The following is a 16,791-nucleotide window of genomic DNA, read 5'->3' on the forward strand; positions in this document are numbered from 1 at the left end:
CCTCACAATGGTGAATATCTCTTTACAAGCATTGGAAGCCGCCTCGATTCTTTTTCAGAAATAGGCTTTCTTTTCAAGCAGAATATCGTGATGGTAGGATTTAATGGAAGCCCTATATGCCAACTTTGCCGTGATGTCGTAATGGCGACGCCAAGCCCTCTCCGCGATCTTACATTGCCGCCGTGTCAAGACCAAGGCTTCGGTGAACCAAGGAGCAGAGGCTCGACCGGCAGATTTGCGGCAGGAGATCACGGGGGCAAGTTCATCTAATCTTTCAATAAACCATGTCTGCATGGAAGCAAGATCACTCTCTAAAATGCCTGACAGCGGGCACGGATGGCGTAGACCCGCCTGGGCCAACATCTCAGGAGTAACACGATGATAGGCCCGTGGGCCTGACAAGGCCGAAAAGAGGTGTTACATAATGGTTTATTGGTACAAAGAATATGAAAATTAACTAAGAAATGATCCGACCACAGCACTGGAGTAGGGGAGGAAATATCAAAGGGAATAGTGGAAAACACTTGGTCAAGGGTATGGCCTTTGTTGTGGGTGGGAACAGACAGGTAGGGGGAGAGACCGAGGGGAGAGGTGATATCACAGATCTTAATAGTATGTACCGTCAAGCTCTAGCATAGAAGGAATGCTGTAGTACTTTATTAAAAAATGCAACCATATTTAGGTGGCTAAAGAGTGAGTAAATCACTGTACCTGTCCCCCATTGGTTTCTGAAAATATTCGGTTTGGTCCACCGCAGAGCTTCACGTACCATAGGAACCAGAGGGCAGATACCTGGTGGGTCTCACTGGTAACATTGATATTCACAAAGAGAGTAGCAAAACGTTTTGCAGCACTGTGCAGAAAGAAAATTAGAGAGCAGGCATATTAACCAACCATGTTCACCATCATGCTCGCTCTTCAGCACCCCCTATACAATAGACGATACAGAGTTAGGCATTGCATTGATTTCTATTGCATTATGGTTATGTGACTCAAGCATGTGAAACAAATAACATTCAACTGGTATACTGTTAGACTTATAAACCAACTAAGACGGCCACGGTAATTGACTGTCTGACACAGTAGTGTCTGACACCTCGAAAGTTTGTTAATAAAACCCTTACACACCAACCTGGTTGGTGTCATGCTTCATCATCGGGTCCCAGCTGAGGAGCCGAATGCTACTAAGCTGTGCTGCGACACCTGTGTACAGTGTAGCGGGTTTGAAGTGTGAGTGAATGTGATGAAGTGAATGTGAATTTAAAAATACCTCCGGAATTCTACCTGTTAATTTATTCCTGGTGATCCTGGTGTCGCAACACCATAATTATATTAAATGACAAGGACGGCCGTCCATCTGTCCTAGCTCTCTCTTTTGTTTTTTGTTTTTGGAATACTGTTAGACTTGACATCCTTGGCATGGTTTCCCCTGACTTTTTGCTTCTACCCCCTATATTTTTCATGCTGTGCTGGATTTCTTTTTTGCTGGCTTAGAGGCCTTGGACACCTTGCCTCTGCTGATTAGTGTCAAAGTGCATGTGCTCCCTGTGTAATTTGTTATTCTGATTGGCATATTTGATTTACTGGTAAGCCCATAGGCAAGTACACTAAGTGTGCCCAGGACTTGTAAATCAAATGCTACTAGTGGGCCTGCAGCACGAATTGTGCCCCCACAATTCGTGCCACTGTAAAGGTATATCAGACCTGCCACTGCAGTGTCTGCGCACAGTTTTAAACTGTCATGTCGACCTGGCAAGTACCTCTAACCTTACCTTTTCTTACATGTAAGACACCCCTCAGGTAGGCCCTAGGCACCCCCATGGGAAGGGTGCAGTGTAGGTAAAAGGTAGGACCTGTGCTGGTGTGTTTTACATGTCCTGATAGTGAAAGAGTGCCAATTTCGTTTTTCACTATTGAAAGGCTATCTGTCCCATAGGCTAACACGGGAGTTACTTTGTAACATTTTACAAGCATTATTTACCATTGGGACAAGATAGAGGAATGGATTGTGGGCTCTCTGAATTCAAAATTTAATAACACAGTCTTCTAGGGAGATGGTTTTTAAATTATGTGTTCGAAAATGCCACTTTTAGAAAGGAGGCATTTTCTTATTTAACCATTCACTATGCCTCTTTTGGTTTGTGCATTGACTGTCTGGTTTTGGAGTGATAGGGGCTAGGGATGTGCATTCACTATAGACAGCCACAAGGGGAGGGGGGGTTGAGGTGTGTCTTGCCTTTCCTGAGTGACTCAGAGCTGAGCTGAATGGACCTTAGGTGAATTTAGAGTGATGGGAAGAGTTTCACTTACACCTGAATAGGCAGTGTCTCCTCTGCACAATGCTGTCTCCAGCTCCTGCAGTAATGCTGCACTAGAGGGGACAGAAATGGTTTGGACTGGGCTCAGAGACCCTTACCACACAGAGAACAAGGACAAAATGGGGTATAACGAGTTGTGAGAAGTTGGCCTCGTATATGATGTCCACTAATTAAAGTGGGCACCTTGCACCAGTTCAAACAACACTTATGGTGATTTAAGAGGTCAAAGATAACCTTTGAAAGCTATCCAAGTGGTAGCTGTGGAGAGCAGCCTTCCGGCTTAGTCTTGAAGGAATGTTAAGCAGCTTGTTTTACCAGAATGCAACCTTATTGTATTGGTTAAATGAAAGGAGAACCACACAGTAGTTATTAGAATATATATTTATTATTATAACACCATAAATACCTCACAGTATCTGCTACACGCATATACACACAAAGCACACAACACTGTAGCACTGAAAGAATCATAAGTAGCACGAATACACAGTGGGCTCCTGGGGGAGACCAAACCATAAACTAAAATAGTGGTATAAGAACTGAGGGCCCGATTCACAGAATGAATTTAAGACTCAATCCTAACCTTACTAGTATTTTGGTATTCACAGAATGCACTTACTCATTTCGGTATTCACAGAAGGCCCTTACTCATTTCGGTATTCACAGAAGTTAGTAGTCCTAACTTTAGGACTCCTAATTGCCTTCTGTGAATACCAAAAGTCTTAAAATTAGGATTTTTCTCAGTTTAGTAGCAGTAAAGTTAGGACTCCTAACTTTAGGACTCCTGAATGCCTTCTGTGAATACCGAAAGTCTTAAAATTAGGATTTTTCTCAATTTAGTAGTAGTAAAGTTAGGACTCCTAACTTTAGGACTCCTAAATGCCTTCTGTGAATACCGAAAGTCTTAAAGTTAGGATTTTTCTCAGTTTAGGAGTAGGAAAGTTAGGACTCCTAACTTTAGGACTCCTAAATGCCTTCTGTGAATACAGAAAGTCTTAAAATTAGGAATTCTCTCAGTTTAGGAGTCCTAAAGTTAGGAGTCCTAACTTTATTCTTTACCCAACCTTTCATATGTGCCTGCTGGTATATGTTTTAGACAATAATGAAAATGGAAAATTGTAACAGGCAGAGTGATTGTTCCATGATTAACTCATTCAGTGGCTGGTTTCTCTGCTACTGTAAATTGCAATCTTTCCAGTTTTTCAATGCTGAGCACTGTATAGCCTGCTCCCCTCTGTGCTAATTTGATCTGTTTATCAGTGAGATTTAATTCTGAAAACAGTGACATAGTATTGATTAAACGCCAAGGTACATAGCCTGAACGTAGGTTTTGCAACGTCCAGCCCAATAGCATGATCAAACGTAATTGCGACTGACCATGTTGCAACATGACCAAGTCCTGTTCCATGATGTCTATGGCAGAAGACACTATGCTGTCCAATGAATATATCCTGGATGACAGAGTCATTAACCCATTGTCACCCACAGAGAGAGTTTTCTCTAAAATAATACGATCAATTTCTGGTATTCTTTCTGCAGTCTCTGCTTGCGTAATCTTCCATGCTTCACTATAAGCAGCATAGATACCGACATATATAAAACAATTTTGACGCTGTGTTCTTCGTCCTAGCAAGAATTTCCTACGATCAGCGCCATCTTTAAGTAAAGATAAGTGTTGTTTTACATCCTTGAGTGTAGATCTATGTAACCATTCAAGGTACAGTTTCCCTACTCTGTATGTTGTTACTATTCCTGCATGCTGTCTTTGAACATATCTTGGGTCCGGCCTAGTGAATGTGAAACCCTGTGTTTTGTTCAGGAATCTATCTTGACAGTTGTTTGTGTCTGTGGGCCAGGTCAACCATTTTTTCCACTCTGGATCTGTTCTGTTGTGATGCAAAATAGTATGTACGTCGACCTCCCCCTCTGAAGTGTTACTATTTTGAGGTGTAGGTATGGACGGATTGTTCAGGTCTTTTATCTTGGCTAACCCAAGGCAAGACGTCTGTTGGACAGTGTCATTCAAAAACATAATTTGCTCAGGGATGATACAGGCTCTAAACATAGCTTATATCCCCTGTACCTGCCAATCTTTTGTGCCCCAGACAGTTTTCGTTTCTATGTTGTCTTTTCAAAAGTCGAAACCTAGTTTGGACAGTTGGGCAAAAAAGACTGCAGAATAATTCTGTTAAAATGATTCAGCATTGGATACATTGAACCCTGAAAAGTACTGGAATTTTCTTGCAAATGTTTTTGAGCTACCCTTTGGTGGTGTAGGACAATGTTCCCATTGGTTATACATTAATACATTTCTAGGCATTGTTGATTTGTGCAAGAAATGCTGACCATAATGGTACAACAATACATTTGTTCATAGTCTGATGAACCTTCTAAGTATTCATGATTTGTGAATACTGCAGTCATTACTAAGTCTGACATCATACTATTAAAAGTCCCAATCATCAGAAAAGGTACCAGAAACAAAGTCACTTAATGAAATCTTGAATAAGTGTGGAATCTTCGACAGGCCAAAAATGTCATATTCAGTTCTGTCCCAAGCTATTCCACCAGGTATAGGAAAGGCTGTGGTGTTCACTGATGACAAGTCTCTTTGTTCACGATGTGATGATTTGTGCTGTTTGAGTAGTAAGATGATGTTCTTACTTGCTGTGTTCATTTTGACATATTTTCCATTTATCAGCATTCCCAAAGTTATCACCAGAGTCAATCAAATTAGAAGAAAAAGCACACCCAACACAATCCAAAGTTCAATCCATGGTGAAACTAGATAAGTCTTTTCCAGGTGATGAAAAAGTTATGTAGCTTGTTCTTTGAAAGTTCTTTTTACTGGCGTTGTTTCAGGTTCACTGGAATCCTCGGAAAATGTATCAAAGTTAATGAAATACCCAGAGGCAGTTCTGTTAATGGTGGGGATTGCATCCGGATTTGTCAAAACCGCTGGAACCACTTGATCACTTGTTACTTCGTTGTAGACAGGTTTTTCTTGACGAACTGTTATTTGGGTTTCAAGAGGTACAAGTTCCATTGCTTTGTTGCATAGTCCTTCATTTCGCACTGCAGATTGCTCAAAGGTGATGAGTCTCTCAGTTTTAACCTCTTGGATAGTAGCCAGATTAGGGGGTCTGCTACTTGGTAGGAGTCTACTTGGCCTACTGCTTCGTATCGGCCACATGATGTGGTTTGACAAGGTCGATGGACATGAACCTGTTCTCCTTTTTACCAGCAAGGGGCAGCAGTAATACTGTTCTTGATCCGTAGATTGCTAGGACAGGTACTGAATGTCTGTAAGAAGGCCCAAATTCCTTCTTATCAGCGATCTTCTCTCTGACTAGATCCCCAAACTTAGGAATCCAGACAGGCCTTGCTGAGACGGTTGGTTTTTCTTCAGTGGTGGTTGGCTTCAGGAACACGTTGCTTTGTTTTGTTCTTATTTCATTTAAGTCCGGTAAAACAGTCAAACGGTCTTTGATATCAAATGGTTTTTGGTCTACCACTGAAGTCTGACAATCGAGGTCCGCTACTAACATTCTGGTCCCAAAAAAGACTTCGTATGGAGTGATACCCTCTAGAGAACTTCTTGACAGATTGTTAAGACTACTTTGGGCACTTATTAGATGTTTGACTCATCCGTCACCCGAGCCTAATACCCTAGCTGTTATAGATTGCTTTATGTACCGTTTTTTTCTATCCACAACCAAATTTTGCTCAGGATGGAATGGACTAGAGTACAGCAATGCAATGCAATGCCCAGATTGAAAGACTGTAAGCTTGAGAGCTAAATGCAGGACCCTGGTCAGAATGTAGCGTGCCAACTGCGTATGTGCCGATAAAGACTCGCAAATCTTTTATAACAGTTCGAGCGTCAGCCAAGCGCTGAGGCCACATCCAAATTAACCTTGTCTTAATATTTATGGGACCGCATTTGTCCACACGGACGTCTGAGTGTAGAAAGTCTAATGCTGTCTAACAATGGTGTCTGTACTGGGCTGGCTATGCTATGGTCAGGAATCTGGTGGCGTTCTGTGCTGCGATCTCTATTGCAGTCATTGCAGTTAATTACAAATGTGTGAATGTGTGCATTCATTCCTGGCCACCAGTATATCTCTTTTAATTTTAGTATATTCTTAGAGATCCCCAGATTTATCAGACCCTCTCCCAAATGTGCTTCGCATATCAAAGCTACTCTACGTCTCCTGTTTGGAATTACCCTATCCCCTACTCTAGGGATTCAAGCAAAAGGAACGGAGTTTGCATCACTTATATATGAGTATTTGAGTGGAAACTTATTAGGTAAAGCTGCACTGCTGCCTTTGCTTGTGGCATTGACAGCTAGCATTATTTCGCTGTCTATTTTCATTTTTGAAGAGTGATTACAGCTACGGAAGCCGTTTGCGCAGCTGCCTTCACGTTTTCATCAGCCAATGAATTCCCTTCAACGTGAACGCCATCATGTTGATGACTCAGCGTATGTATCAGTTGAGTGTTTTGTAGTCCTTGTCGTAACTGAACTACTTGTTCCCAAAGCAGTTTATGCTTGATTGTGCCACCTTTTGCATCTTTGTAACTGTTTTGAAACCAGTTTTGCAAGTATTCATTGTAAGATTGAACACAATATTACGAATCGCACACTATGAGTGTGGGGAATTCGCAATCTGTATTTTCAAGTGCCATCTTGAATGCTTGTAGTTCAGCTCGCTGAGCTGTACAATCTACTAGAGATTGAGTCTTAGTGACCATTGGTCAGTATTTGCCATCGCGCCAGCAACCTTTAACGATCGAGCACGCTGCACTATAGGCTTGTTTACCCCCTGTCGCGGGTTGAGCTGATCCGTCAATATAAATTATACATTCCTACTGATCAAGAGGCAGAATTTCAGTAGGCAGAGGACATTCTTGTTCGTATTGTAGAAATGCTTGTGTTTTCAAATAAGGGTCAAAAACGTATTCAACGCCTGTTGCAGCAAGAGAATTAACCCATTGTATCCATCTCGGATGTAAAGCTTTAGCATTGGGAATGCTTGCTTTTGTTACTGCCTCTATGGCAGGTACAAGTGTTACGACCATACTGCGTTTCCCCTGTGCTAGGGCTCTTTTGCTACAGCAGTTTGCACCGCTGTCAGAATTTTTTCTGTTGAAGTGAATTTCATTTCTGCTTGTGTATACAAGTGTGATTTGTAAGCTATTTGTACTTTTTTACCTTTGTTAAAAGTTAAGTACGTGAATCTGCATTGTCGGATCGCTAAGTTGCGTACCTTTACCCGTGTTTGCAAATGGTTAGTTGCTAGCATGTCTGTTTGCAGTGAACGCAAAATTTCTGGGAATTTTTATATCCAATTTACTGTTTTAAAATCGGGTTTGATTAATTCGTAGAGAGGTTTAACCCTTTCTGAGTAGTTTAGTATGTAAGTTCTTCCAAAATTCAGGACACCTAGAATTGACTGTAAGTTTTTCAGCTTTTTTGGAGGTTGGAGCAGCACACATTTTTCAAGAACGTTGGCTGCCAGGCTTTTACTTTCACTTGATAATTCGTATCCTAAGAACAGGACATTTAAATGGGCAATTCTAGATTTTTTAAAATTGAATTTGTAACCCTCAGAGGTGAATCCAAGTATAATGGTGTTCACCCTGTTCAAGTGCCTATCCCAGTCATCATCTGTCAGATAGATGTCATCCACATATGATAATCCTTCATCATCATAAGTTTGTAGTAATTCTGTTACTCCTGCTGAGAATAACCCAGGACTATTCTTGAATCCCTGTGGGAGACGACAGAAGTGACACTTTGTCCCCATAATTGAGAAAGTGGTAAAATACCTACTTTCTGGTGCAATGTTTTGACAGAAGAAACCGTTAGAAATATCTAATGTGATGTTGTACTTTTTATGCACAATGTTATTCATTAATGCTATACTGTATGCATTTTGCACCGAAATGTCTTGCAACAAGAATTTAGATGTCTGTAATCCAGTACTAGACGATATGTATTGTCTGGTTTGGAGACAGGAAACAAAGGACTGTTATTGAAGAGGTGCATGTTTCAATCACCCCTGGTATTCAAGGTGATCTATGATCTCCCTGACCTGTTTTTTAGCTTCTTGTTTAACTGGGTACTGCCTTTGCGCAGTTGGTTGATTTTTTAGTTGGATTTTATGGTGAGGCGAGTCCTCAGCCCATCCTACATGATTTTTGTATAATGCTGGAGCCTGGGCAACTGCCCATTTCCTGGCATAAGTATATTTTAAATGAATTGGAATGTGATTAGAGAAGGCTGGCAAAATGATGTCTTCGCCATGTGGGCACTCCCTAACAAATGTTGCTGGCCAGTCTTGCTCAGCTAGTAGAATGTCATAATCCTTAGGGAGTCGCTCCCAAAAGAGTGCTCTTATCTTTCTTGGTATGTCTCCCTCTATCCGGAGTGTTATTTCATATAACTCATGTGGAGAACTAACCCTGGTATCTGCAGTTTCAACTTGAATGAATTCATTCAAGTCCACTGCCTCCAGATGATCCTTCAAGTTCTTGCGAGCTATGGTGACGTCTGCTGCGCTGTGCAACATTGTCTGAGCCCATTCTCCGTTCTTGAGTTGTGTCCTCAAGATCCTCGACATGTCTGATTTTTAGACCTGCTACCTTCTTTTTGGTGAAATGAGGTTTCTCGTTGTTATGAATGTGTTGTTCCCCTTTGGACTTCACTCGTTCTTCTTTGTTTTCTGACCGTCCTCTTCTTTTGGATTTCCAGTGATGAAGTCTGAAAGGTACGAGAGGAACATGTATCGGTATCTTGATACCTATCAGGTTTTCTCAAATTATCCCTATTCTCAAAGTTATACCTCCTTTCAGAGGGCTCCATTTGAGGAGACCTACCTCAGGATTGAGAACGCTTCCCTTTAGAAGTTTGTTTGCTATTTTCCCACTTTTTTTTACAAGGAGTAGGAGTGTTTTTATTAAAGACCTCATCAGGACTTTCAGATAGTTGGGGTTTCACCGGTTTCCCACCCAGACTGTCTCTGCCTAATTCCTCATAGGATTTTTCAATCATTCTGGATCGTTCTTGTGGTTGCTCAGTTTTATCTAATTCCCTTAATTTCTTGCAGATCGCCACAGTTTCACCTTTAATATTAGCTAATATTATTGCTGAGACCTGTTTGAAATCTTTCAGTAGTTTCATACCCAAATTTAAAGCAGACTTTACCCCGTAATTATTTTGAATCTGTTTCAGGAAGTCTGGTATTACCGCCATAGACGAAACACACTGTATTTTAGTATAGATAGCAGCAAAGACTGTACCCCAAGTGTTACAGTCCTCCAGATGTGGTGCGATCCCCATTGGTAAATAGATTGTTAAAATTCTGTGTTTCTCATGAAGGGTAGTATTAGGAAATACTGCTTCGATTTCAGTAATTTTTTGAGCTATCCAGAATGGAATGTGTTCCTTTTTTGCAGGTAACTTACCAATGACTGAGTGTAAAGTCTGTGGTATAATGTTTAGTGTATTTCCCTGGTGAGTGGTGTGTTGTAGAATCATTATTGCTGGTTGGACTGTGAGAGTCCGCATGACATATTGAACCAATTGTCTATAGATTTTGATTACCTCTTTAAGTTGAGTTCTTAATTCCTCATTTGACATTTCTTCAATGTCAGGATGTGATGTATAGCTGGCTAAGACCGGACATATTGCTCCCGGTCTACCTAGTGGACCGAGCCTGGTAATGTGATTTAAATGTTTTAGGGCGCCTTTAAACCAGAGCTCATGCTACTGGTATGTTAGTGGAATTTCAATATCCTCGAAAGGAATGTATTCCTCTGGTGGTTCATCTTCTTTGTAGAAGTGAAACACATGTGTTATTGGATTTGCATGAGGGAAGACTACCCATGAATAGAATACCTCTGTCTGATGATATTCATGTGCCTCTATCACAAAAACTATCCTACCACCTCACGATGTTAGGCCATTTTTTATAAGTTTTATAGTGATGGCTTTCCTTAAATTTAGAGGAATGCATATAGCATCCTCGTCGGTATCTTGGAAACCTGTGAAGTTAAAAGCTGCATCGGCTGGATCAGCTACAGCTCCACTGGTTTTGGTGTTGGTGCCGTTATTTGACATTGTTTACTGAAAAATTGCAGATCAAGTTTCAAGGTAACAAAGATAAGGTGCAAAATGTTTTGGAACACTGTATCCTTCAACGTTGAACAAACCAAAAAGCTAATACATAGGATTTTCGTCCTACTCAGCTATGGCGGATATTATCCCTTTACCCACTCCAGACACAGAAAAAGGGGTCTCTGAGAAAAACACAACTGAGTTACTTTAGTATCTAGAGTTAAATTAGTGCCTTACCAAATGTTGGGTGCCATGTAGTGTAGTTACTATATTTCCAATAGGCTCTGCACATTGGAATAACATATCCTACAGATGTGACATAGGACTGAGGTCAGTATGTCTTTATCTAATATACTAAACTTAATTGTGAGTGCCAGATAGCTCAGAGGTCACTAGAACTTTCTCGAATACACAAGAAGGGATTCGTTTCTGACAACCGCATAAACATGACAAGTTTGTTTCCCTAGGACTGGAACAAATCTCTTCAGAGTCGTGGAAACAATAAATGAAAATTTCACTCAGTCAATCGTGCATGCTTTGTTTCTACAGAGTTGCAGAGAAAATAGAGAGACAGGCATTTTAATAAATAGGGGTTTATTGAACAGTCTTCTTTCTCATGCATGAGAGGTGAACTGCTACAATCGTTAGACAGAATGCAAAGTATAATGCGTTCAGCGAGCATAGTATTATAAAATAATACTGTAATAGCATTGTCTAGTGCTATGACGTATAAAAATACACACATAAATAACACAGGCTAAAATACTCAACTGGTGCTGCTAAATTACGCCTACCCCAATGTACCTAACCTAGGTCTAGTACTAGGGATGAAGTAAGTATGGTCTTTTAGCATAGGTTTAGTTTTTAGCAAGAACTGCCAAAGGTTTCTCTAGGTTCTAATCAGCTCCATACCTTAGAATGAAGGAGGTTGGTATCTCTGTCACGGAATCGATTTCCCAACACCCCGCAAGGGGAGTCAAAAACACTGGAGCTGGATTCTCGGCAGAGGAGGACAGCTTCTTGTCAGTGCGTCAGCTGGAGTGTCGGCTTCCTTCAGCACTTGCTGTAGCGAGCTGCATCGGCCAAGTAGGTAGGCAAACTGCACTGAACCACACCGTGCTTTGCTATAGCAAGTGAAGGTATATTTATACCTTGAAGGTTTAGGAATGCCAGCTTTGACGTAAAGTCGGGCATATGAACGTCATGGAATAGTTGTTCATGCATAATAATGAGTTTCTTGGAGAAATCAATATCCAGGCTAGTGGAAGTCCCTTCTGCTTAAGAGTCTAGTTTTCCAAAAAATCATTGTGACGTTGATGAACAGATGGAAGTAGCCATGCCTGCATTTGGGTAGCATGAGCTGTGCCTAAATAAGGGCTTGATTTCTAAGCCTATATAAGGGTAATGCAAATTGTTCCTACGTAAGGGCATGAAGCGGAATGTAAAACGCCAAAGAACACTTTGGAAAATAGAAGGTTGTAGAGCCACCCCACCCATGGGTACCGAAGTACCAGAGTTACCTACCAGGGAAGCCGGGTGCATAGGGCTGAAGTGGCATCGGAAACCGCTGTTGTTCTCAACGGGAGTCTTCAAAGAAATGCCACTGCTGGAGAGAAGAAAAGTGTCAGGTGGAATCTGCAGGTGGATTCTTGATGGAAGGTACCTGAAAGCAGAGGGGACAGAGTCTGTGTCACTCAGGAGCGACCAGGGGCTAGGTAGATGATTCCCCACAGATGTCAGTTGCTTCAGGTGTGAATAAAGAGAACTTGACTCTACAGCTGCAGGGACCATGGATGTTGAAGATTACCAGGAGCTGGATATGAGCTGCCCCACGAAGGATATTGAGTGCTGAGGGGTCGTTGTCCGGCGGAGCACCAACAAACCTTGGCAACGGCAAACCATGAAGGTCAAAAACGTTACAGTCTGGCCCAGCAAGGACCAGAAGACTCACCACAGCAAGGGAAGTCAGGGCGGGCCCGGAGCAACCAGGGGAGCTCAACAAAATCAGGATTGTTTCTCAGATGGACCCACAGGCCGAAGGCACAGGAGTTGCAAGGGGACCTCAAGCAGTTTCACAAAACAACAGCTTGCAGGGCACAGAGTGTGAGGAGGCCAAAATCCTTTGGACAAAATGTGCATTGAGGTTGGGGCTATCGACACCCCAATGCACGAAGTTGGGGAAAACCAACAAGCATATTCACTTGCAAATGTAAGCGTTGCACAGGGGTTCAAGATTTGCGGTCCCCACGAGGGATCTGGCCTCAAACTTCGTGAAAGGGCAGCTCAACCTCAAAGAATGAAGGAACCCATTTCCTGTGTTGCTGGAGCCTTCGGAGTCCACAGGAGCTCAGGGTCAGCAGACCGGTCAGTTGCTTTACGGTGCCTGCAAATGCAGAGCAGTGACTCCTTCAACCCAAGGGAGATACTTCAGTTGTCCTTGATCCTCCACAGGTCCTGTACGGAGCCTGTATGGTGCACGTGCACGAGCACAGACAATGCTTTGGACGGAGTTGAAGTCAGGCCCAGTTGAAGTTCAGCAAGGTCCAGAGTGGCCAGACGGTTGAAGGTCAGTAGTTTCTTGTTCAGAATCTTGACCACGTCGAATCTAGGGTCCTACAGGCAGGAAACCCTTTGGTACCCACAGGAGAAGGTTGGACAGATTCAGGGGACCCTCCCAGGGGAGGGTCAGGACAGTGGGGAGGTTACTCCCATGACCTTTGTCCAGTTTCACGCCACAGTAGGAGCAAACGGCTCCCAGAACTGGTTTGAGCTGGACTATGCACAGGGACACCAAATGTGCGTCTTGTGTAGACTTTCAGGCACTTTCGAAGTACACCCACTCAGCTCCAATACACTAAATCCTGTCTGGGAGGTGGTTGCACCTCCCTGTGACAGGATGCCTATTGTGCTGCCTTCCCCTGCTCAAGCTTGGCTCAGCATCAGGAGGGAAGAAATGTGTCTCTGGTCAGCAGCAACCATTTTGTGCTGTCCGGGTCAAGAAGGCTGGTACAGTGAAGACCAGGGACTTCATGATACTTGCTTCTGAAGGGTCGAATCATACTTCCCACACTGGTTACCAGTGTGGAGGTATGATTTCAAGGTGTTTGATAGCAAACAGGACAAGGTTTGTTGCAGCCGTTTTCGAGATAGCATTTTAAGCAAGCTTATAATGCACCTCTACCTATTTGTCTGGCTGGGTCACCAACAACCTGGGAGAATGGTCTCCGAAGGCTACAGGGGTGCTCTGCTCATGCAGGGGCACCCTCTAACATAAAACCGAGCACCCTGCCTCCAGGATTGTTAAGGCCTGCTATAGCTGTTACTTATAGATTTTAAGTGTAGTGATCCATATAGTAAACCTATATCGAAAGTAAGTGGTGCATGCACCATCTTACACAGGCTGCAATGGCAGACCTGTAGTTCCATTTTGCATTACCTCTCATGGGTGGCTTAATACATGCTTCAGCCCATGGGAGGCCTCTATGGTACCTATGCCCTGTGTACAAAAAAGCAAGAAGCAAGAAAAACTATTCCCTATGCCGCCAGTGACACCACAAAGTGCACTAAGGCTTGGGGCACCGCTTATGAAGTGCACAACACACTGCCCAACCTGCACAGCAGCTACGATGCCCTTTGATGCCTGCAGTTATTGGCCTTCCCCACTCCAGCGCTAGCACCAACGCCGTCCCCGCCAGTGCCTGCCTCCCGTTATTGTGGAGCCGATAACCGACGAGGGTGACTTCACAAACTCTTCAACCTCACATCACCTCACAGGAACTGACACCTCACCGCAGCCTCCACCATCGCCCCATATCCTGGACTCATCACATCGGCTCTTCGTATACACGACACCTCACCTCCCCTGTGGCAATCAGCAAAATAGTCTCGACCTCGGCACCAACGCATCACCTTCACTATGCTGTGCATCATCCATAGACTTTTTTTCTAAGGTACTGTTGTTTGGTAGTTCATATTACTCTGTGCCCGATGTTGCACACCTTGTGGTCAGCACCGTACTTTGGATTTATGCCTGTCATGATGTCGTAATCCCCAGGTAGAACTATTTGTTGTTACAACTGCTAATTCTGCAAGTAACTGTTTTTAAGTGCTATTTTGACATATGTATGTTGAATTTTTCTCGTTTTGGTCTTGTTTGGTTTAGATAATGATACCATATTTTTGTAAACTGGTGTGGCCTCCATTTCTGGTGTTTTCACTGTGTTACTGTGTGTTTTGAGGACCAGCACTCTACACATTGCCTTTGAGATAAGCCTGTCTGCTCGTGCCAAGCTACCAAGGGGGTGAGCAGGGGATATCTAAAATGTGTATCCTCCTTACCCTGACAAGAAGCAAGGGTCCCGACTTGGACAAAGGTACCTAACTCTGACAATTGGAGACCCCTATTTCTAGCATATACAATATGAACTACCCATTTGGGTCCGCTCAAAACAGGTTCACCAATGACAATCAACTCTTCTTCTTCCACCATCTTGTGCCTCTGAATCATCATATCAAAAACTGTGTACCTAAGTTAGTGGTCAAGATGGCAGACAATCTAGATGTTTTCCCTCTCAGCTCCCAGCCTGCACAAATTTCAGCACATGCCTCGATGTCCCCAGTGATCCAAACTGCCGACAGATGTCTTAACCCTCCTAGAGAAGGGACATCACCTGTGAGAAAGAAATCCTGGCCGCAGATTGCTGCTGCGAGTACAGCGCTCCTAGAGCCCCAGACTGGCAGTCAAAGGGTTGGGCACAGCGCAGGGGAACAGTGGTTCATGTGTGCCAGACCCCAACACCGGCAGACCCGCTGATATTGCCAGGCAAGGCCTAGGTCAGTGAGCGATGAGGATTGGTTATGATTCCTTCCCAGGGCTCAGAGGAGAAACTGTACCCTACTGTCATGCCGGAGACCCAGGATAACGCTTCTCAGTGCCCAGAGCTGACTGCCGAACACAGTATGGGGAACTGATCCGGGAGCCTGAGAGACAACATGAACAAGGCTGCATTCTCCCTCCTCTTGGTCCAGTTTTCTGAATTACAGAAGCCCTTTTAAAAATGACTGGTCCCTAGCCTGTGGAGAGCTAACTGGCAGCTCCAAGTGCCACTATGCCAGAGTGCTAAGTATTCTGGCTAGCACAGAGGATCAGTCAGAACAAGATGAAGTGAGCGCTTGTTCCCTGTGACCCTGCAATCCTTTATCCTTGGTGCTCTCTTTCTTGCAACCTCATGGAAAACAGAGGCATTCCCAGTGTTATTCCCCAGATGAGGTGGGCCTATGGGAGGGCTCCACATGCCCACTAAGAAAAAAACACATTCAAGGGGAGTCTACTTATTTCGACTGGGGGGGCAAGACATCATAGGAAACGTCAACCTGGAGGCGTGAGAGGCTTGTGCAGGCCTGGGCGATATAGCTCTCACAAAGAAATATCCAGGCATTCCAAATGTAATTGAGAGATGAACAATGCCAAGACTTTGAATAGCTGAAATGCCTTCCGACCTAGGCTCCAAGATACAAGAACTGCACACAGACATTTACTTGGCAAGTCAATGCAACTAGATACTAAGGCATAGTTGAATACTGTAGGAGAGCAGCATATAGCCACGTCATCTTTTGCCTTCACAGTAGAACAACAACCAATGTTGGCCCCAAAATTGTTCAGAGGAGAACCACTCCCGAAGGGCAAACTTACTGATACACTGTCTGAGTGAAAAGTTCCCAGAGCCTAACTTGGATGCTACCATGACCAGCATTTTGTCTAACATGTTGGAGATGGACATGGAGGGGTGCACCTTGACAGGGTCTACAAGGTGGGTTCTCAATGGTAAGTTCAGCAACAAAGACCAAGATATATCCTGATTAAGTTTCACTATTCGGAAAGGGTAGACATTTTAAAGAAAGCCTGAAAGCTTAGCAATGCCTTCTTCGGGGTATATACGTGTTCTATATACCAGGATGTTGGCCAGGCCACCCTATAGTAATAATAAGACTTCAGGGGATAACTAAAATTATGGGTAGGTGGAGTCGAGTACCGCCGGACAATATCCATGTGGCCTATCCTTTGACCTGAGAGGTCCCAGGCCTTCTCCTTTTTCGGAATTTCTCAGCCTGAGGTTTCCTCAGGTGTTCCACTGGGGAGGAATGATCCTGGCACATCTTCAAGGAAGTGAGACCTGGCCAGTTGGAGTCGCCCGAGGCGCCGTGCATCTTCAAGACAGGGCTTAGGGAATCATGAATGGCTCATGTGGGTATCTTCATATGTAGTTTGCTTCAATATTCAAAAGTGCAATGGGGAGGTAGGACACACATGTTTGAATGTCCTTTCCAGGTTTGGAGAGGGGCGGGATT

At 43.5% G+C, this 16,791-nt stretch overlaps 1 protein-coding gene across 1 annotated transcript in view; it reads right to left on the bottom strand.

Annotated features, from left to right (window-relative positions):
- The window catches only part of LOC147697032 (amine oxidase [flavin-containing] A-like), an 805,659-nt gene that overhangs the window by 165,247 nt on the left and 623,621 nt on the right, over window positions 1-16,791 (bottom strand). The window contains exon 6 of the mRNA XM_086933275.1: window positions 712-853. Coding sequence (XP_086789401.1) covers window positions 712-853 — 142 coding nt within the window. The remainder of the gene's footprint in view (window positions 1-711; window positions 854-16,791) is intronic.

Source organism: Lissotriton vulgaris, chromosome 8, assembly GCF_964263255.1.
Source record: "Lissotriton vulgaris chromosome 8, aLisVul1.2, whole genome shotgun sequence".
Lineage (NCBI taxonomy): Eukaryota > Metazoa > Chordata > Amphibia > Caudata > Salamandridae > Lissotriton > Lissotriton vulgaris.